At 36.5% G+C, this 23,239-nt stretch overlaps 1 protein-coding gene across 1 annotated transcript in view; it reads left to right on the top strand.

Annotated features, from left to right (window-relative positions):
• Window positions 1–23,239, top strand: part of SYT10 (synaptotagmin 10) — a 65,248-nt gene that overhangs the window by 17,940 nt on the left and 24,069 nt on the right. Inside the window, exons 2-3 of the mRNA XM_043563147.1 lie at window positions 941–1,298; window positions 15,038–15,605. Of these exons, the coding sequence (XP_043419082.1) occupies window positions 941–1,298; window positions 15,038–15,605 (926 nt within the window). The remainder of the gene's footprint in view (window positions 1–940; window positions 1,299–15,037; window positions 15,606–23,239) is intronic.

Raw genomic sequence — 23,239 nt, 5'->3', positions numbered from 1 at the left:
TTAAGGGTGTGTACTATCAACATGATTCATTATTGCCAATAGTCACCTTGATCACCTGGTGAGGTCTCTCCAACTATAGTTACCCTTTTTTACTCCTTTCCATACTGTCTTCTCTGGAAGGAAGTCACTATGTGTAGTATGTGCACTATGTCCACACTTGAGGAGTGGGAGCTGTGGTCCACCTTCTTTAGAACAGAGTATCTACGTATATTGCTTGGAATTCTTCTGCACAGGAGATTTGTTTCTTTTCTCTCATTCATTTATTTACTCAATCTTACTAACTTTTTTTTTTTACTATATTTCTTTGGATCATTTTACATAATGAGCATATATTAATTTTGTGGTTATTTTGAAATAAGGATATTTTAGAGATACTTACATCATTAATTTGGGACATTAGAAAGTAGGAACATGCAAGGTTATCAGAAAGGACCTAGGGAGGTTAAAAATATAACTACCAGTGTACCTCTTCTCTGTTAGTAACATATTATTCTTATTTAGACTACAGAAAGTGGTTTATACAAATATTTGATATGATTCCCTGCTTAGAAAGTGAGTTTGCATCTTTAGATAAAAGATGAAACAAACAGAAGCCTTCTTATTGTGTGCATTTTCTGAGTTTCTTAAGTTTCATAACTTCATGGCAGGTTATAAGTTGCCACCTTTCATTTTGCAAACTCTTGGACCTCTTGTACTGTTCTTTGAAATAATGTGCATACATCATGCCTTTTCTATACACAATTGGGATTTTTCATATATCTCCTTTGAGAATTTCCAGGCTTAATTATTAATCTTTCCTCCCTAACTTAAAAGTAAATTTTGAAACTCTAAAAAAGAAATCTGTTGATAATAACCATAATGTAAATTATCTCACTGTTTCTGCTCTTTTATGTACACTATCAGTGGATTAATATTTCTTTACATTGTGATTTTTTTCCAGATATTTCGGTCAGCTTGTTAGCGGTGGTTGTCAGCTTCTGTGGCCTGGCCTTGTTGGTTGTCTCACTTTTTGTCTTCTGGAAGTTGTGCTGGCCTTGTTGGAAAAGCAAACCTGTGACTTCCAACGTCAGCACCCTTCCACAGAGCATTTCAAGTGCTCCTACTGAAGTCTTTGAGACCGAAGAGAAAAAAGAAGTTAAAGAAAATGAAAAGCCAGCTCTAAAAGCTGTTGAGCCTGCTATAAAAATTAGCCACACTTCCCCTGATATCCCAGCAGAAGTCCAAAATGCTTTAAAAGAACATTTAATTAAACATGCACGTGTGCAAAGACAAATTACTGAACCTACATCCTCATCCCGGTAAGAAAAGATCAAATATATAAAACTGTGCGTGCATGTATGTGTGTGCTTGTATGTGTGTGTGTGTGTGACCTTGTAAGGGGACAAAAATGGAGATGAGAAAGGAGCAAAGAAAAACAGGAGAAATGAGAATGATATAAGAAACAGATCATTGAATAAAGAGGAAAAGGGCAAGACAGTTAAGCATCCAACTCTTGATTTCAACTCAGGTCATAATCTCGCGGTTCATGAGTTCGAGGCCTACATCAGGCTCTGAGCTGACAACATGGAGTTTGCTTGGGATTCTCTGTCTCTCTCTCTCTGCCCCTCCTCTTCTCATGCTAGCTCTCTGGCTGTCTCTGGCTCTCAGAAATAAATAAATAGGGGCACCTGGGTGGTTCAGTCGGGTAAGGTCCAACTCGATTTCTGCTTAGGTCATGATCCCACAGTTCTTGAGATCAAGCCCTGAGTCGGGCTTCATGCTGACAGCACAGAGTCTGCTTAAGATTCTCTCCCTTCCTCTCTGCCTCTCCCCCATTCATTCATGCACACATGTTGTCTCTTTCAAAATGAAGAAGCATTACAAAATTAAATAAATAAATAAACCTTTAAAAAAAAATAGGAAAAGGGTAGGACAGAGGAAGTAAGGATGAGGGAAACTGAGGACAAAGGAGCCAGACAGGGAGCAATACCATGAAGGGGTTTTAGTAGAATTTAAGGTCTCAGTAAGATAATATAACTACTGACTATTATTTGTTAACTCTTTCCCTTGAAAGATCATTGCTTGATAGTTGCTACTTGCAGTCTCAGTGTAGTTTAAGTCAACCAATAAATATCAAGAAAACAGCTACTTGCAATGTCTGTCATGAAATCATCTGGAAGTTCACAATCAAAATTGAGTAACAGAGATTAATATTGAGTCTACAGTTGTTTAGTAACTGCATTGTCCACGTGGAACCACTGGAAAATGCTATTTGAACACATACAGGCCAAGCCATACTGGGCAGAGTGTGGTAAATGCCACAGGAGTTTTGGTGAATATCCTGAGCACACTAAAGAGTGTATACAAAAGGAGGGAAATGAGAGCCTCTTCATGGAGATATATTTTAACTCTGCTTGGAAAAATCAGCAAAAGATTGCTTGAATGAAAATAATTTGCTGTAATGTATTTCAAATTGAGTTAACTGTAAAGGAAACATAGATTTTTTTTTTAATTTTTTAATGGTTATTTATTTCTGAGAAAGAGACAGAGCATGAACAGGGAGGGGCAGAGAGAGAAGGAGACACAGAATCCCAAACAGGCTCCAGGCTCTGAGCTGTCAACACAGAGCCCGACACAGGGCTCGAACCCGGGAACTGCGAGATCATGACCTGAGCCGAAGTCAGATGCCCAACCAACTGAGCCACCCAGGCGTCCCAAGGAAAAACACATTCTTGTGAAGAGTCATTTTTTTTTCTATTAAGGATCGTCTTCAGTCCTTAAAATGAATGACAAAGTAGTACTGGTTTTTCTCTGGTTCTCAGAAGTAACAACTAGTTTTACCCGAGGGCAGAGGAAAATCAGTGGTTTGGGAAGGCAAGTATGGTTTCCTGCTAAGTAACTGACTTCCTAATCTTCCCTTTCTACCTCTCTAAATCTAAGTAACATCTACACTTCCTGACATGACATACTTTTGTATGTTTAAAAATCTGTGAAATTGAAACACTGTGCATGGATCATGTTTGCCACTAGGACTGAAAGAATATTCAGTACATCTTTTGTGAAATAGAAAAGAATTGTATCAGAGGTGCCTGGGTGGCTCCGTCAATTAAGTGTCTGACTTTGACTCAGGTCATGATCTCACACTCCGTGGGTCTGAGCCCTGCATCGGGCTCTATGCTTACAGCTCAGACCCTGGAGCCTGCTTCGGATTCTGTGTCTCCCTCGCTCTCTGCCCCTCCCCTGCTCGTGCTCTGTCTCTCTCTGTCTCAAAAATAAATAAAAACATTAAAAAAAATTTTTTAAAAGAAAAGAAGAGAATTGTATCAATAAATAAATCCACCTCTTTCTGAAATACATTCCAGACAAACAAGTAAGAATAACTGTTACTTTGGGGATAAGGAACTTTGGAATAAGGAGGATGGATGGAGGTGTCTTTTCCACGTTATGCTTTTCTGTGCTCTTTAAAATTTATAACCAATGTATGTCTCATAGTTAGTTTTTCTGAGCAGTGGCATTTAGGGTCATTTTTAATTTTTATGATTTCTATGTAATATGAATATATGTTAACTTAAACTTATCTATTATGGTTATTTAACTGAAATAATTATCCCCTGTGCCACTTTTAAAAACATTTATAAGAGTGGCACCTGGGTGGCTCAGTGAGTTAAGCATCCGACTTTGGCTCAGGTCATGATCTCATGGTTTGTGAATTCAAGCCCCACATCAGGCTCTGTGCTGACAGCTCAGAGCCTGGTACCTGCTTCAGATTCTGTGTCTTCCCCTCTCTCTGCCCCTCCCATGCTCATGCTCTATCTGTATCTCTCAATAATAAATACATGTTAAGAAAAATTAAAAATAAAAAAATATTTTTAAGAAAAACTGCTTTAAAACTATCTGATTACTTATCATTACTCTTATCACTGGCAACAGTGGCCAAATACAGTATTTAGTAAAGCCTTAAAGACACTCAGAAGTTTTAGAGTAAAAATGTTCAATTAATTTACAAAACATTTTTATTCATTTTTTATAAAACATTTTAAATATTGACAGCAGTATGTACATCAATCAGCTTAGCACTCAGAATCATTAAGCTCTTTTAGTTGATAAGTGCACTTTGTCCCCCAATCTTAAAAAAACATAAAGATTAAATTACACATATCTTGTATTTTCCAAGAGAAAAAGTAGAATACAAATTCATAGTTTTGCCAGAACTTTAATATTTCATCTACCTCTTTGAATTTCCTTGTTTATATGAGTGGCTGGGGAAGGAAGAAAGATTTATTTTTGAGCACTTGCAATTTGGTCACTATGCCAGGCACCCTTCCTGCTAATCCTGCCGACCTGCATGAAGTAAGTGTTATTAATTATTCCCATTACTTGTGAGTTAACTCAAGGCCCAGGGAAATTTACAATTTTGCCTAAAGTCATGCAGCTGGTGAAAGTTAGAATTCAAATTTATCCAGATTGATGGTTTCACATTTTAAGCATTAAAGTCAAGGGGATATATAGTTTTTTACAATCAAAGATGTTGGTTACAGTCTGCTGAGGACAGAGAGTTTGGAGGTTGAAGAATGAGGGCATCTTCCTGCTCATTCTACTCAGAAATCTAAGATTGTACGTGGTTATTGTGAATGACTAGAGTCACGATTTTAATCTCTTTGGCCTTGAGATGAATTCCTTGCATAAAACTTGATTATACTTAGTTCTCAAAACCCCTCATCTACATTAATTCCTTCATCATACTAGAAATTACCTTTATATGGAAGGAGGAGGAAATTGCTGAGTTCATTATGCAGCCCACTTGGACACAGATTGAGGGCACATTATCATAAATCAGATTATTCTGCTCAAATCTTAACTTTCCACTGAAATGTAGCAAAATCAAACCACACACATACACACACATGCACACGCACACAATGAATTGGTTTTGTCACCTTATTAGGCTATGCCAGTTCCAGTCTGCCATTGGGACTCCCTTTTACTCGGCTCAGACAGTAGCTGACAAACATCTTACCCTTTCAAGTCTTATTTGTCTCTATAACTTAATAATATTTTCATTTGTTCAGAAATTAACAGCATTGCTGGAAACTGGAACATTTTCCAAGTTCTTATCTTCCTTTTCAAGTGCCTAGACACTTGGCCACATCAGCTTGCCAGCAGCCAAATGACTCAGGAGGCATCTCCGTATTTCTTAGTTATTAACATTATTCTAGCATGTATCTTGATTGATTGTTCATTCATTCAATAGTCTTATTCAGTAGATATTTACTAATGGGTATCATCAGTGTCTTATACACACCCTGTCCACTCTGCAAACTTAAGGGAGCAGGAAAAAAATTTACAACATAATGCAAAGATAAGACATGAAAGACCAACTTCAATATAAGGAATTACAAGTATAGACTGTGGTGGAGAATGTGGAATTCTGAGAACAGAAAAATTATTCCTAGTATGAGGCTTAGAAAAGGGCCAATAGGCAAAGGCTAAAGGAAATGAAGAATTCACATAAATGGCAATTGGGAGAAAGTTTGCATCCCAGATGGAAACATTTTATGTGAAAAGACCTAGAATAGGAAATGTTGCCATGAAAGTGGAATTTACTTGATAAGAAAACAGAGTTCAGTGGAGGAGTAAAATAGAAGAGAAAGTTGGCTGGACTCAAACTATATAAGGAGGCCTTGAAACCATGGGCAGGATACTCAAGGTCTGCCCTGTCAAAAATATTTGCAGCAGAAGAGTCCCTTGGATAAAGAGCTGTGTTCTAGGAAAATTAATTTGGCAACAGTTTATAGGACAGACTAAAGAAAAAGACATCTACTTGGAAACTAATATAGTAGTTCAGGCATGATAAAAATCAAGAAATAGCAAACAATAACCAAAAGACAAAAACCTGAGGGAAATTGTAAAGGAAGAATCCAAGATCCCTTATAAAAAACACTGTGACATTTTAGTCATTATGAGTGTAGCCTATACCTTTTAAAAGCCTGCCATTCAGGGGCACCTAGGTAGCTCAGTCGGTTGAGCGTCCGACTTTGGCTCAGGTCATGATCTTGCCATTCGTGGGTTTGAGCCCCGCAGCAGGCTCTGTGCTGACTGCTTGCTCAGAGCCTGGAGCCTGCTTCAGATTCTGTGTCTCCCTCTCTCTCTGCCCCTCCCCCACTCGCACTCTGTGTGTGTGTGTGTGTGTGTGTGTGTGTGTGTGTGTCTCTCTCTCTCTCTCTCAAAAATAAATAAACATTTAAAAAATAAATAAATAAATAAAAGCCTGCCATTCAAACAATTACAATTTGATGATACCAAGCTACCATTCAAGCATTATGGTTCCATATTCCCCCACACATAGAGCTCTATGCTGCTTTCTTAGGCAGAAAATGCCGAATTCACTTGTGTATTGCTCTTGACACCTAGAAAGTACTGTAGGAACTCAGGTTATATTTGTTGGTCTAAAAAAAAAATCAATAAATGAATTTGATGACCTCATCCTATTGATTCCAAATGGATACTTCATGATTGTCCACTAGAGGAGTGCTTGGTCTTTTGACTATCCCCACCTCTCGGCATCTGCATTTTTGCTTTTGCGCTTCCTTCATCTGGGATGGTGACCTCTTTTTTATCTACTGTAAGATGTTTAAGGAAAATGCATTCCAGAGTCTACCTTCTCTGCCCAATTATGAGCTATTACCCTTTATCATTTGAAGCCATAGTTACAATCTAGCAATTATCTATTGTCCTAATATTTAGCTCTAGCTATTTGCCAAACTCGATGCTAAGTTCTCAGGAGAACAAGGCTGTGTAGCCTACTTTTATGCGCTCCTAATTTCTATCACTGTGTAGATACAGAAAAGTGTCAAGTGATGCTTCTAACTGATTGGGGTCATCTCCACTTCTCTGTGCTCTTTTAACAACAGCATCAGGTGGTGAGATAAACTGCCCATATTAGAAAGAGGTTAATGATGGTATACTCTCTGGGATGAGTTTGAGGGCCAATTTTCTGTGCATTCATTAATGGTATAGAGAAGAGGTAAATAATAAGTGGAAAGTAATTTGCTGAGGATGAGGAATTACATAGGTTAGCCACTGTTAGGATTCTAAATACCTACTGAAAAATAATTGGGAAACGTAATGGCAGAGCCAACTGAACATTAACAAAAGCAGGAAAGTGTGCATAGGAAGAAATTGTCTTATATGTGTTCATGGACTTACAATCAGCTATGTATGGTTGCTTACAAAAGTAATTTTTAAAATCATTATATAAGAGAAATAAAGAATTATATAAAAATACATAAAACTGGATTGTATAGTTTTCTTTAAGGGATTTTTTTTTCAATTAAATTCCTCCTAAAAGCAGAAATTGCAATTATCCATTCCAGGGCACTGTAAGTAATGGAAAGCAAGATGTTATACAAAGGGAGAGTATAAAAGATATAAACCTAGCTAGGATGTCAAGAAGCAGTATTTATCCAAAACTGAGAGAACTGAGAACTATCTCTTTGAAATAAAATTTTATGAAACATGCTGTACAGGTGCTTGAAATGGTTAAATAACCCTTTTCATGAAACATGTATTTGATAAATACACTAACTTCTTTTCTGAAGTGGGATGGCTCTTTGAACCAAGGTCAAAGACAAAACCTTATAAAATAAATTCAAACTTGGAGAGTTTGTTTTCTGGCACTGATAAATACCATCTCCTCTTTATAAGCACTAATTATGAATTGATTGGACTCTTCTTTATAATACAGAATATTCTTGGGAAGTTTGATTTCATGAGTCACAGGAATATTAGGGTAAATTGTTTTAAAATTTTTTTAACGTTTATTTATTATTGAGAGACAGAGACAGAGCATGAGCAGGGGAGGGGAAGAGAGGGGGGGAGACACAGAATCCAAAGCAGGCTCCAGGCTCCAAGCTGTCAACACAGAGCCTGACGCAGGACTCGAACTCACAAACTGCGAGATCATGACCTGAGCCGAAGTTGGATGCTTAACTGACTGAGCCACCCAGGCGCCCCTAGGGTAAATTGTTTTAATACAAACTCCAATTAACATTTCCTGAATCTCAGCATATGTTATTATGAAATTCATGAAAAGGTGAATAATACTTAGTTTCTGCTGTTATGAAGACTACAGTCTAGCACACGGGTTGAGGAATGGAAGACAGATGTGGAAACAAATAATTTCAATACACTGTTTGCAGACATCAGGAAGAGCATAACAGACTGAGAAATGGAGACTTGTATAGCAGGAGAAAAGCCAAGAGGTATAACTTGGAAGCCAAGTGAACAGAGTATGTAAATAACCAGGAATGATTAATTGTTAAGTGACCCTAATAAGGTCAGCTGGAATGAAGACCGTGAATTGCCCTGGGAGCTTAGCAAAGTGGGGAAGACATTGTTCACATTTCTAAGAGTGATTATGGTGGAGTTGGGCATATGTAAAAGCTAATTAGAATATGTTTAAATAGAAGGAAATCAGACAGGGGTGCCTGGGTGGCGCAGTCGGTTAAGCGTCCAACTTCAGCCAGGTCACGATCTCGCAGTCCGTGAGTTCGAGCCCCGCGTCAGGCTCTGGGCTGATGGCTCGGAGCCTGGAGCCTGTTTCCGAGTCTGTGTCTCCCTCTCTCTCTGCCCCTCCCTCGTTCATGCTCTGTCTCTCTCTGTCCCAAAAATAAATAAACGTTGAAAAAAAAAATTAAAAAAAAAAAAAGAAGGAAATCAGACAGTAAACAGACTGTCCTCAGCTCTTTCAAGGAGTTTTGCTACAAATGTGACAGAGAAACAGTGTAGTACAGAGAGAAGAAGTGGTGTAAAGAAGTTTCCTTTAAGTTGGGAGAAACAATAGTGTGCTTTTATACTGATAGGCAGTGATTCAACAGAGAGGGAGGATTAATGCATTAAGCAGAGGGAATATTCTTCAAGGTAACAAGAGAAAAAATGGGATTTAGTATAAGTGGAGGGACTGGCTTCAAGGCAAAACACATAGGTACAAATGCTGATAAGAGGGTTGATGATAGTGGGAGTCTGCGGAAGGTTTCTGCTCTTTGCTTCAATTTTTTCTGAGTGCAATGGAAAGTTTGGTCCTTAATGTAGACTAAGAATGAAGAAGGTGGTGATGGAGGTTTGTAGAAAAATGAGAAGGTATGAAATAGTCGTCTTGTGAATCCAGGAGGTTGAGAGGGAGAAGGGATTGCTATGCTACATTAGAGTTTGCATGAGGAATGTGGTCACAAATTTAAAGTGGAGCAGTGAGGGGCACCTGGGTGGCTCAGGTGGTTAAGCATCCAACTCTTGATCTCTCGTGAGATCAAACCCCATGGGTTTGGGGATTCTCTCTTCCCCTCTTTCTCTGCCCCTCCTCCACTGAAGTGCATGCATGCACACACGTGTGCTCTCTTTCTCTCTCTCTCTAAATAAAAAATAAAGTAGACCAGTGAGAGTTGTTTTATGTATTTCTCCAATTGCATTCACTTGCACTTGTGCAGGTGTAGAAATGATGGAGACTTGAATTCAACCAGAGCCACAGTTTTGTCCTGCTACTAAGAAGGTAGGGAGCAACAGGGAATAGGGGATGTGTTAATGACTACTGATTAGCCATGAAATTAAAACTGGGTAAAGAGAGGGAAATGACATCAGGGAAATAGGGATTATGAAATGGTGGTATAGACAATGGATTGGAGGTTCTGGTGAATTGGAAAGGTTGTCTGAGTTGGAGTGTAAGAGGGTCTGAGCTAGAAGGATAATGGGTGTTGATCAGAGAGAGGCATGCATGACACTGGGATTCTGGAGAGTTTGCAGCTAATGATGACAAAATCTATGTACATGGTAGTAGCTTGAGTAAGTAAAGAGCATCATGGTAGAAGGGGAGTTCAGGGAACCTAGAGGCCACAAGGTGGGAAGAGACATGTGCATTGCTAGCAGTTAGAACAAAAACATTGTCAAAGGCAGTGTTTTAGTGGAGCAGGAAATGAAATAATGACGACTTAAATGAGAGTGATGTAATCAACAGACTACTAAAAATAAGTAGTAATGGGGATATGATTTGCTGACTTGAGCTCCAGCACTGGGAGAGGTGGATGAAGGGAGAATGGTGTCAAAGCGGCAATGGAGAACAAGAGGAATGTACGACTGCCTGGCCTCCAGGCCAGTGGAACAGGATTGCAGGGAAAACATCAGCCACCACATGAGAGGGGCACACAGGAAACATGTCCTTGGAGAAAAGTCATGTTTCTACTGAGCAATAATGTGAGAACATTCAAAGAAGAGATTAAGGATATAGACGATTTTGCTGATGTCCAATTTTTATTTATTTACTTAAGTTTTATTCATTTATTTTGAGAGACAGTATGTGAGCAGGGGAGGGGCAGAGAGGGGGGGGGGAGAGAGAATCCCAAGCAGGCTCCACACTGTCAGTGCAGAGCCCAACACAGGGCTCGAAGTCACAAACCACAAGATCATGACCTGAGGCGAAATCAAAACTTGGATGCTGGTGGACTGAGCCACCCAGGCTCCCTTCCAATTTTTATTTTAAAAATTCATTGTGACATATTATACAACTTAGTCTGCCTTCGCATATGTGGTGCTCTGCCTGTTATTTTTGTGCCTGTATTGAGTGAATCCTTGTTTCGAATTGAATAGAATAGGAAACAAATAAAGATGAAAACTTACTTTACCAGAAAACTTGATTTAGTCTTACTTTTCAAGACTTCTTAACTATGAAATGGGGCTGTAACCTTTAATATATGCTGACAGTCTCTGATACAAACTTCGATACCAACAAAAAACAAGGAAAGATGAATTCCATATAAACATATTAAAACAAATCAATAAAGTGCTGCTAAATATATTTTTGTTGTTCCTCTCTGATTTCTCAAGCAATATCTAAGGTAAACTGAACAGATGGTAAAGGCACTACAGTTAAGAGTAGGAGGATAAAGGTTTCCCACTTAAGGAGAAGAGAACTGGTAGGTGCTGAGAAGTGAGTTAATCAGAGAGTCTGTGTTGTCCAGGGCGGTGGCTGCAGGACATACTCCCACAGGAGTGACTCTGTGCCATCTGTGCACCCCCAAACAGCAACCCTAGACTTCAGATTGTCAGAACCAGAGAGTTCAGTACGGCATTTGCACCTTAGCTCCTTGTATCCTGAATTGTAATGATATTATCAGATGAGAAATTACAGTTTTCAGTCATCTAATATCTCACTGGGTCTTCACAATGTGAAAGGACTGTTTTATAGGTAAGGAGCGGAAAGCCCAAACAAGTTAAGGGACTTGCCCAAAGTTGCTCTTATTTTATAGGGAAGCTGGGAGCAAACTGTCTGATTCTAGTCCAGCACTTTGCCTACCTCATCTCAGTGTTAGGATCTTCAAGCACTTTCTTCTGGGTAGTAGGGAAAAGTTGGCTTGGTTTCCAGTGAGATTCCAGGACTCTACCCACACGTCAACCAGAGCAGTGCTGTCTTTACATATTCAACTTCTGGCTTCTGATTTCGTTGAAGGAAGGGATCTGTTGGTAATAAATATTTGAAAATCACCATGGTAATGCATGCTATTCCTATGGCATTAAGTTAAGTTTGATCTATCTAGCTGCTGTCAGATATTCTAGGCAAGGTAGGGAAAGTTTTTCCTTCTCTATTGGAGAAATAGTTGGGTGGTGCCATCCTAGGGTTTGAAGGGTAAGAATGGGATCAGTAAAAGTAAAATGTCCTATACTTTGATTGGCTGGATATTTGTGAGACTAGCCACTTATCATATCATTCCAAAAGAGAAAAAGGAAAGGGGTGGGGGTCAGGGGGCGGGGTGGGGGGGAAGGGAGCAAAAAGAAAAAGGTCTGTTTTGTCATGGCAATAGTTTAACATTGTAATAATTAAAGCTTCTCTTAACTGACTAGCTAAACTATGACTTAGAATATGCACTATTTACCCTATAATTAGGGCACTGGCTTACTAGAACAAAAACATTACTAATCTTTGATTCTTGCCAGAGGGGCTTTACAGCTGTACAATTATATTCACAGACATAAAGAAAGTGCTGATTTTTAGAGAGAGGTTAGAAGATTAAAATTTTGTTATATCGAAAAGTATGAGGGTGAAATTATGGAATCAATTTATAAGAAATAAGGAATTAACTTTTGGGGGAATTTTGCTTACAAAAATTTTCTTTAAATATCACTACAGGGGCTCCTAGGTGGCTCAGTTGATTGAGCCTCTGGCTCTTGATTTTGGTGAAGGTCATGATCTCATGGTTCATGAGATTGAGCCCTGCATCAGGCTCCATGCTAGCAGCACAGGGCCTACTTAGAATTCTCTCTCTCTCTCCCTCTGTTCCTCCCCCCGTTCATGCACATGCTCTATAAATAAATAAGTAAATAGATAAATATTTTAAAAATGAAAATCATTACATAAGGGAAAGTGATTTAGGCAGAAATATTTATTCAACAATATATTCTAAATTGCTTAAGAACACTGAATATATAACTAAATTATATTAGACCCCTTTAATGATTCAGAACATATACTACTTGTATTCTTTTTAAAATTATTCTTATTTTCACAAATACTCTCCAATGGTGGCCTGACCCCAATTTAAGCCCCTGATTCTATATAAGGAATAGATATAGAAGCTTAAGGAAAAAATGATATTCCAATACCAGATTAGCACTAAAGAATATCAAGAATTAGAATGGGATTAGCTATACCATTTTTATGGTATTTAAATAGTTTAATATTTCCATCCTGAGAATAGAAAATAAGCTAATTAAACATAAGAGAGTAAATTTGGAACACCTCAGATTATAATTCTGATTTTACATAACATAATTTACATAATAAAATTCCATTTTATTAATATACATAATGATATCATGAATAAAATTATTAAAGAATCATAGAATGATAGAGAATCGTAGAAATTAAGTGTTAGAAAACAGAAGTCTAACATCTCAACCTGAGGCATAAACCTTTTTCTTCAACATCTAACTTTGGTTTCTATACTTCATGTACACCATTTTGGACAGCTGTAGATATTTTTATTTTTTTTATTTAAAAAAAATTTTTTTTAACGTTTATTTATTTTTGAGACAGAGAGAGACAGAGCATGAACGGGGGAGGGGCAGAGAGAGAGGGAGACACAGAATCGGAAGCAGGCTCCAGGCTCTGAGCCATCAGCCCAGAGCCCGACACAGGGCTCGAACTCACGGACCGCGAGATCGTGACCTGAGCTGAAGTCGGATGCTCAACCGACTGCGCCACCCAGGCGCCCCTGGACAGCTGTAGATATTTTTAAATGCTCCCTTATATTAAGCCAAAGTCCGTCTTTACCTGTAACTTCCATAGATTCTTATTAATTCTGCCATGACAGTGCTTTAGAAATTAGAAGACAGATTACTCTCCTTTCTAGGTTTAACATCCTCAGCTCCTCAAATTACTGCTCAGATGGTAAAATGGCTAGGTATCTTACTTCTGGATATTTACTTATTTTTTTTTAATCCCTCTTAAATCAGTCCTTATGTGTGCATCAGTGAATCAAATATTAGTTAAACCAATGTCCTCAGTATTACTTAGTGTTTACTGTAAAAAATGTAGATCTGATGTAACAGACAACATAAGTGAATACAGGATTTTAAAGTAAGTGCTAGATAGATATTAAGTGTAAGAGAGAGCTGAAAGGAGAGTCAGGCAAAGACTAGTATAGAAAGCAAAACAGAAGTTGATGAGGATCTGGACTGAGTAGCAATAGAAATGGAACAGAATGGACAAGTATATGGAATGTTTCAAAGCAAACATCAACTGGATTTCGAAAATTGAGTAAATCTCATGAATGAAGGAAATGTGATTCAGAGCATACTGCAGATTCCCAAGCACAAGTGGCTGATAAATATGTTAGAGCTATTGTCTGAGATTGTGGAAGGGAGAACTAGTTTGAGAGCAAAAGGCAGAAAATGATTTTGCTTGAGTTTGGGGAAAAATTAAGATATCCACTTAGAAATCTCCCTTTGAGATGTGTAAATATGGGACTAGAAGTTTACATATCTGAGATATATGCAGGGAACCACCAGATTTAAGATGACAGTTATAGTTCAAGAATTGATGATTAGTCTACTGGAGAGACTAAGGAGAATAAAGAACTAAAGACCTGGGACTAAGCCTTGAGGAGACACATAAGTTGACACGGCTCATACCAGAAATCACAGATGAAGTAGAAGAGAAGCAGATTTTAATGCAAGTCACATTTACAAGACAATGGTAAGTTGATATAGCTAATGTTCCAGAAATGTTGACTAGATGAATGGTAACAGTGATAAAGGAAAGTCAGTTTGAATTCTAAAAAACTCTATTAGGTTGGACCCAAATTCTAAAAGTGTATATTTTTAGTCCTTAGAATTTCTGAAGCTCACTCCATGTTGAAAAAAGGAAAATGTACTAATTTTGGCTGTCACCACTATATATTCTTTTCACAAGTAAATATTCATTTAGTTATCTTAAGTATTAGGAATAATTCCTTAAGTATTAGGAATAATTAAATAGTATTAGAATAGGTGGACTTATGTTTTTTATTGTAATGGGGCAGTCACTAAAAACACGAAATTCATGAGATACAAAAAATTCAGATATAAAGAAACCAGTCATCAACATGATTTGTCTACACAAAAATTACAACAAGATATAACCAGATGATTTATGATTTGTGGTATTTTGTGGAATACTAAACTTTGTAACTGTGTTTCTTCACAATTGTTTTTAATTATGTCCTTATGATTGAGAGTAAAAAATTCCAAAAGTTCATAAAAATGTACATTTGAGTGTTTCAGATGTTTCTATAATTTTAGAAGTCTTTTCCTTTGAATATTGCATTTCTGGTTTTTCGAAAGTAGCTGTGTGTGTGTGTGTGTGTGTGTGTGTTTGCGTGTGCGTGCATGCATGTGTGTCCATCCGTTTTTCTATTTATACAAATGCAATGCTTTCATTATCCTGGGGTGGGGGAGAGTTTATATGCCACTGTATAATGTTGTCATCAAAATGATCTACCTAAATTATCTTGTGTGTACATGTGTGTATATACAGCCACAATTCCTTCAGGAGACACCTACCAAGGCAAATGCAGGTTTCCAGTGTTGATTTTAGCATGGGCACAGAACCAGTTTTACAAAGAGGAGAAACAACAACCAGCATTGGGAGGATAAAACCAGAGCTCTACAAACAGAAATCCGTTGACTCTGAGGGCAACAGGGAAGAAGATGTCAAAACCTGTGGGAAACTTAACTTCACCCTCCAGTATGACTATGAAAATGAACTGCTGATTGTTAAAATTATCAAAGCCTTAGATCTCCCTGCTAAAGACTTCACAGGCACTTCTGACCCTTATGTGAAGATGTATCTTCTTCCAGATAGGAAAAAGAAATTTCAGACCCGTGTGCACAGAAAGACTTTAAATCCTCTATTTGATGAAACTTTTCAGTTTCCTGTAGCATATGATCAACTAAGCAACCGAAAACTACATTTCAGTGTATATGATTTTGACAGATTTTCTAGACATGACATGATTGGGGAAGTGATTCTTGATAATTTGTTTGAAGTCTCTGATCTCTCCAGGGAAGCCACAGTGTGGAAAGATATTCATTGTGCTACCACAGTAAGTAATAATTCCACCAAACTATTTTTTTTCACCTGTAGTAGTATATAAAACTAATTATCATTCAACTTATTGGAATGAGTTTACAAAGTTACGGAATTTATGTATTAAGAACATGCAAAGGTAGGATTTGATTACGTATGTAATAATAATTTAGGCACTTGCACCATATTAGTGACTATGTAAATAAAAAAAACCCAGCTCTTGTAAGTTAACAAAAATAGTAGTTCTTTTCTTTTGTAAAATGTTTATTTTATAACCTATTCCCAGCACTTAGTTTCCTCATAGTTAATATTGAGTGACTTTCATTATTTCAGATATTGTTCCTCAGATCAAACCTAAAATGTACTTTGATGATATTTGGAAAAGCCCTTGGTTTAGTCTAAAACAGCCCATTTCTTCAGAAGGTTTCATGGAATAGACACAATTACAGAATTTGAAATGTTGAATGAGCAGAAGTGATTGTTTATATTAGAATTTTTGTTTTACATTACAAAACTCTCTTAATATAAAATAATAACTTTAATATTGAAAATTTGGAAAACAGTAAAAAACATAATACAAAATAAAATACTCCATAATGCTACCAATTACATATAATATCATGGCATATTGCTTTGTAAATTTTTTCCATACATGTTTTGAAATTATTGTTCAAACTAAGTTTCAGGGTACCTGGGTGGCCCACTTGGTTAAGCATCCAACTCTTGATTTAGGCTCAGGTCATGATCTCATGGTTTGTGGATTCGAGCCATGTGTTGGGTTCTGTGCTGATGGCACTGAACCTACTTGGGATTTTCTCTCTCTCTCTCTCTCTCTCTCTCTCTCTCTCTCTGTCCCTCCACTCTCTCTCTAAATAAATACGTAAGTAAGTAAATAAATAAATAAGTAAGTAAGTAAATAAATAAATAGTTCAAACCACGTTTAAATTTTTTCCCACTGATTTTCTTTTATGTTACATTTGTTTTATTGTATAATGTTTAAATATATGATCTATTTACCTAACCATTCTCTTACTGTTGAACATTTGAGTTAGGCATAAATTTTGGTATACTAAAAATTGTTATGTTCTTATTTACACAAATCTGTTTTATTTAAGATTATGTATCTAGGATAGAATTATGGAATTGGAATTAGAAAACTGGTCACTTAGGTTAGATTGCAGAATTGTATTGATTTGTTGGTTTTTAAATGGGTACATTTAATTTTTTACCACCAGGTTGTCTTTAAGTATTTACCATCTTTTGTCAAAATTTTACCAAAATTTATAAGCTTAAAATGTAGAAGTCCTTACTAGAGATAAGGGATAATTTTAAAAATAAGATAATTTTTAAAAAATATATTAAAAAATAAAAATAGGAAATTATATTTTAATACAGAGTAGCTGCTGTTTTTTAATTTTTTAGAGAGAGTATGTCAACAGGGGAAAGGGCAAAGGGAGAGAAAGAGAAGGAAAGAATCTTAAGCATGCTCTGTGCTCAGTGCAAAGCCCAACTCGGGGCTCAATCCTACTACCCTGGGATCATGACCTGAGCCAAAATCCAGAGTCAGATGCTCAACTGATTGAGCCACTTAGGTGCCCCAAGAGTACTCCTTTTACTTTTTCCCCCATCAATGTTTTACTAATGAAAACCAAAATTTGGGGTCATTATATTTTCACTAAGAATGATATAGATAAGATCATTTAAAATTTTATACTTCCAGTTTGTTGAATTGCATCATCATAACATTCTCACTTGTTGGGTCTTTATTTCTTGGTTTCCACTGTGAAATTTATTAGGGAACAAAGAAGAAATTTTGAAACCGGATCATATTTCAAAGATACATTGGAGCTCTTTTAATTTCATGTTGTTTTTTACTTTATTACTTATATTCCTATAGTGGAAAATCTGCAAATGCAGATAATAGTTAATTGTTAGGTTATTTCTTTCTTGATGCCCCAATCTTAAACTATCCCTTCTTTTTTATTCATTCAATAAATATTTGCTAAGTGCCTAGTATGGGTTTAGCATGTTCTAAATATTTAAGGATGCAAAAAATTGTTTTAAAGCATGTTCTTGGGCCCATATGGAAAATCTAGGATAATTTCCCCATCTCAAGATTCATAATCTTAATCATATCTGCAAAGTCCTTTTGCCATGTAGGCAACATATTCATAGGTCCCAGAAATTAGGATGTGGCCATCTTTGGGGGTACCTTTATTCTGATTACCACATCTATACACATTTTCGCTTCAATATTCTGGATACAAAAATAAGTGGGTAATAACAAAATACATTATTAAATTATTCTAGCCAAATGACATTTCTCTGTAACTGGAACATTGAGGTACTTATTGTTCTAGATACCATTTACGGGTTTTCTTTTAGGAAGATCGTAATGAAACCTACATTTCTTGACTATGGGACCCAAGTTCACAATATATGATAGTATCATCTTTATGCGTAGCATAGTGTTTAATTAAAGCTTCTTGTCAGCTTTTGAAAAATCATTAAGCAATTTTATATTTCAGATTGATGAAAACAATATGGGTTGAAATTGCTTAAGTGACTATCTTTTCTTACACACTTTTAACTTCAAGTAATTTCATACAGAAATACAGAGTTTCCTACAAAGAAGGAGAAAAAAGGAAAGAGATAGAAAGAAATGTAGTCATATGCCCTCACTCACCCAAATTTTGTAGAAACCTGCAAAGGTGATCCAACTATGTGAACAGAGATATAAAAGAATTTAAGTAACAGATAAAACATATATTTGAATTAAAATACTAGCTATCTTTATATTATGAGACACTAATGATAAATATAGATAAATACCTAGTTAAGTAAACACAGATCTAGAAAAACCATTCTTATAATTTAAGGTTCTCATACTGAGATAATCATGTGTATTTTGTTTTCTATTATTTTTTTTTTGAAAGAGACAGAGTGTGAGCGCGGGAGGGGCAGAGAGAGAGAGAAAGACACAGAATCTGAAGAAGCTCTAGGCTCTGAGCTGTCAGCAGATAGCCCAACACAGGGCTCAAACTCACAAGCTGTGAGATCATGATCTGAGCCGAAGTCGGACACTTAGCCGACTGAGCCACCCAGGTGCCCCAATCATGTGTATTTTAGACAGTGCCTTTATATACTACAAACGTCCAAGTTAAAAATTCTAAAATTTAGTAAAAAAAATTTTTGTCACCAACTTGAAATAGTTGATATATCTTTAATGTTTAATGAATCTCCTGCTTTACTAATATCAATTGATGTAAATGCCATGGACCTCTTTTTCTTCTTCAGGCCAATGACATAATTATTAATATAGAACTCTATGGAAATAAGAGTTGCTGCTTTTTTGTGATTGTTGTTTTTAATTAATTTATGTGTCTTATTCCAAAAAATTTTCATCTTAGAGTATCTGTCACAATTTTTTTTCCATATATCCAGATGCCTGTCCAAGGCCCTGTTCAAAAAAATCTTCCTAGGCCGGTTCATTAAATGAAATTGACTTTTTTCCTATGGCATTAGATTCAAACAACTTCAATTTGATTACATAAGAATTTACTGAGAATCACCTATGTACAAAGTTTATACTTTAGTAAAATACAAATTTAAGGGGCGCTTGGGTGGCGCAGTCGGTTAAGCGTCCGACTTCAGCCAGGTCACGATCTCGCGGTCCGTGAGTTCGAGCCCCGCGTCAGGCTCTGGGCTGATGGCTCAGAGCCTGGAGCCTGTTTCCGATTCTGTGTCTCCCTCATTCTCTGCCCCTCCCCCGTTCATGCTCTGTCTCTCTCTGTCCCAAAAATAAATAAACGTTGAAAAGAAAAAAAAAAAAATTAAAAAAAAAATACAAATTTAATAAAATTTAATAAATTTGTATTTGATCAAGAACTTTAATAGAAGAAACAAAGAAATAAAGTATATGTTAATGTATAAATAATACTATATAACATTTTCCTGAAAACCTCCACAAATACGGTCTTGTTCACATATACATTCTCTCTCTCTCTCTCTCTCTCTCTCTCTCTCTCTCTCTCTCTCCTCTCATGCAGACTATGTCTAATATGAAAATGGTTTATAAGACCACCATATGAGGATGATAGAATTCTGAATAAAGGAAAGGGATGTTCCTTGACAAAGAAACAGCATGAGGAAAAGGAAATAAACAAGACTAGCACGTTTTCAGGGGGAAAATAGTAGACTTGTGTGGAATATGAGATGAAGGAGGGACTAAAGGGAACCAAAAGTAGAATGTTCTATTTAAACTACAATCAGTAAGGCCTTTAATGCTGTGGGAATTTATATTTGTTTTTATCAGGAGAATAAAACTAGTGGAGCTATCATCCTATATGGCTTCAGTGTGTACAGTGGGTAGGAGTAAAGGATCATGAAATGTAGGGGTCCAGGAAGGAGTCTAGATTAAATGAAACAGAGACTGGAGTAGGCTGGGAGCCATGGAAATGGAAAGAAGCTAGTATCTGCCGATGGAAGCACTGTCTGTAGCACATATTTATACCTTGTCTGAGTAGATGTCTCATGTCTTCCTCTTCCCTCTGAGCTGGAAGACAGAAATCACCTTGTGTACCTCTTATATTCTTCTCAGCATATATGAGCACTTAGTAATTAGTCAATAAATACTTGTTGAATAAATTAACATAGCAAATTTTCACACAAGGTCAAGTGTGAGAATGTTTGTTAGTATAAATCTGCCACTACCAGAGGGAAAAAACAATGCAGTATTGTACCCTATTGATTACAAATTAATAAATATTTTCTTAGTTCTATTTGTTAACATCATCTACCTTCTGTAAGAAAAAATGAAAAACTTTGTGGCATAAATTCTTATGTAAAATAAAGCAGGAGGGGCGCCTGGGTGGCGCAGTCGGTTAAGCGTCCGACTTCAGCCAGGTCACGATCTCGCGGTCCGTGAGTTCGAGCCCCGCATCGGGCTCTGGGCTGATGGCTCAGAGCCTGGAGCCTGTTTCCGATTCTGTGTCTCCCTCTCTCTCTCTGCCCCTCCCCCGTTCATGCTCTGTCTCTCTCTGTCCCAAAAAAAAAAAAAAATAATAATAATAATAATAAAATAAAATAAAATAAAGCAGGAATATTTTATTGTCAAAACTCCATCAGGTTGAAACATATTTTGTACTCACAATTTAATTACTAATTATGTCTATACAAGAATTAACATTCTTATCAGGAATCAGGGTTTTTTAAAATTTAAGATTGAATGGCAAAGGATATAAAAAAAAGGTATGCCTTAATTCTTTACAAAAAATTAATTTTCACTTTAGGCATCATCCTACTATATATCAGAAATATGGCAAGCCAGTCATGCACTAATATAGAAAGTTGGCAAAAATGGTAGAATACGTTTGCAATGTATGCTTTATACACATTTACTTTTTAAGCTATGTAAAAGTGTATTTGTCCAATTTTTAATTCACTTATTTTCAAAAAGTCAATCAGTATAAAGACTAATGTATTTTGAATATTTAAATATAGTGATGTCATGCACACTCAAGAAGCCACTGAAAGTATAGCTAGATAAAGAAAAGCTTGTCTTTATTTTTTTACTAGAACTTTATCTTACATATTTATTTACTCATCTATTCAATGAACATTTTTTTTCAGCACCAACGATGTTCTAGACAAGAATTCTCACAGGAAAAAAGGGTATATGTACATAACCACACTGACCTAGTTTACAGCTATAAAGTACTTGAATCTATTATCTTTTAACTAAGGATCTGTCAAGTTTGAAAGAAAGAAACTGTTATGTTCATTGTACCAACCAGAGTACTAAATGTACTAGCTGAGCTTGAGTTTGAAGTAATGTATTTTAATATCTGTGACTAAAATTTCTTTAAATGTTTAAAAAATTGTTTTTAATTTGTTTTCTTATTTCTAGTGATATATTTTTAATTTTTCTGAGCATCCTGGGTCTATCCCAGGATCAAAATAATGCTGGTTTTTGTTTTGCTTTGCTTTGTTTGCATTTAGCTATCAATTCACTTTTAAAGTTTGCTAACTATGGAATAATGGGTTAGCCAGTAACATTTTAAAGAATGGCAAAATTCCAACCTTCTTCTAAAGAAAAAAGTGTGGTGAAAGGCAAGGTGGGAGAGAGTAAACCTTTTTGGTCAGGGGCTGTCCCGCTACATCTCCGGAGTGCAGCAGCAGGATTATAGTCATAGGCCTGCAGACTGGGACAATGAACCCATATCTGCTCCTCCTTAGCATTCCTAATTTTCTATTTCATCTCTGGAGTGTCACAGATACCACATCTGCTAAAGGGCCGCCATTAATTTATTATTAACTTACATGATGCAAATAAATTCTATAAACCTATCAGATCTTTTGGTCTTAGATCATTTTGCAAGAATTTATAGGAAGTATCTTTGTTGCAATATAAAATCAAATTAAAATTAAATTCAAAATAATAGAGTCTATCATAGACTATCAAAAGATTATGTGAGTTCCCAAACCTTGGCTCTTCTTGGCCTTAACACCTGCTCAACTCCAAAAGATTGTTAAAGGACTCTAACGCAATCAAGGAAACAAAGCAGGAACAGACCCATAAAAACACAACAAACTGGTGGTTGCCACAGGGGAAGAGAGTGGAGAGATGGGCCAAATGGAGGAAAAGGAAATAAAAATAAGGAAATTTGTCTCATGAATATTTGGAATTCAATAAGTCACCATAGTTGTTTATATTATTTTGACAGTTAAGTCACATCTGTGTACATTTAGAGAGCAATTTGGTCTGTTTTGACTACCTTTGCATTTTACATAAAATACCTCAGGCAAATTGGCTTTAAAATAGCTCATAACAATTATATTAGCCTTTTATTATCAGTTTAAGCAGTAGATTCCTGTAATATTGATTATAGTATTTTGTTTCACACAACAAAAAAAGTTAATGCATATCCAATACTTAAATGTATGTATGCCACCAGTTTTAGTCTTAATTCAAAACTGAACCCACACTTGCTAAATAAATACAGCATTGTTGGGTGAGCACACTAAGACATTTTGAGTCATTAAAAGAATATCACAGATTGGTAGCCAAAGCTGACCATATTTTAGTCATAACATTTGGGGTTGCTCAAAAGGCAAGATAATTTTTTTTTTGCCTAAATTCATTGCATCCACATAATTTCCAATTTAAATTCCTACCTTGCTCAACTTGTAAAGATTATAATGCTATCTAACTTCTCTATCATCCTTGGCTCTCTTCCTCTCCCTCTCCACCATTCCCCTCCTCTTCCCCTTTTCCTGGCCCCCCCTTCCCATCCCACCCCCTTCTTCCCCTCTCCCTCTCTGGCTATTATTGGAAGGAGAGTAGCCCAATCACTGAAGAATTTAGGCTCTGGGACAAACTAACAACCTTTGCATCCCTGCTGTGTCACTTATGACTTTGAATGAATCTATGGCTTTGAGCAAGTTACAGTCTCTCTAAGCCTTAATTACCTTATTTATAAAATGGGAATTATGAGAAGGCAAACCACAGTTTGTTGAATACAGGAAATAAAATAAGTGCTTAGCAGAGTCAGGCATTTGTAAATGCTCCCTGTATGTTAGCTGCCAAAAATTTATTACAGAATGATGCAGGATATGGTTTTGGTTGTTGATGTCACTTACATATTAAAT

Source organism: Prionailurus bengalensis, chromosome B4, assembly GCF_016509475.1.
Source record: "Prionailurus bengalensis isolate Pbe53 chromosome B4, Fcat_Pben_1.1_paternal_pri, whole genome shotgun sequence".
NCBI lineage: Eukaryota > Metazoa > Chordata > Mammalia > Carnivora > Felidae > Prionailurus > Prionailurus bengalensis.
Note: the sequence above shows the minus strand (reverse complement) of the source record. Positions and strands in the feature narration are given on the sequence as shown.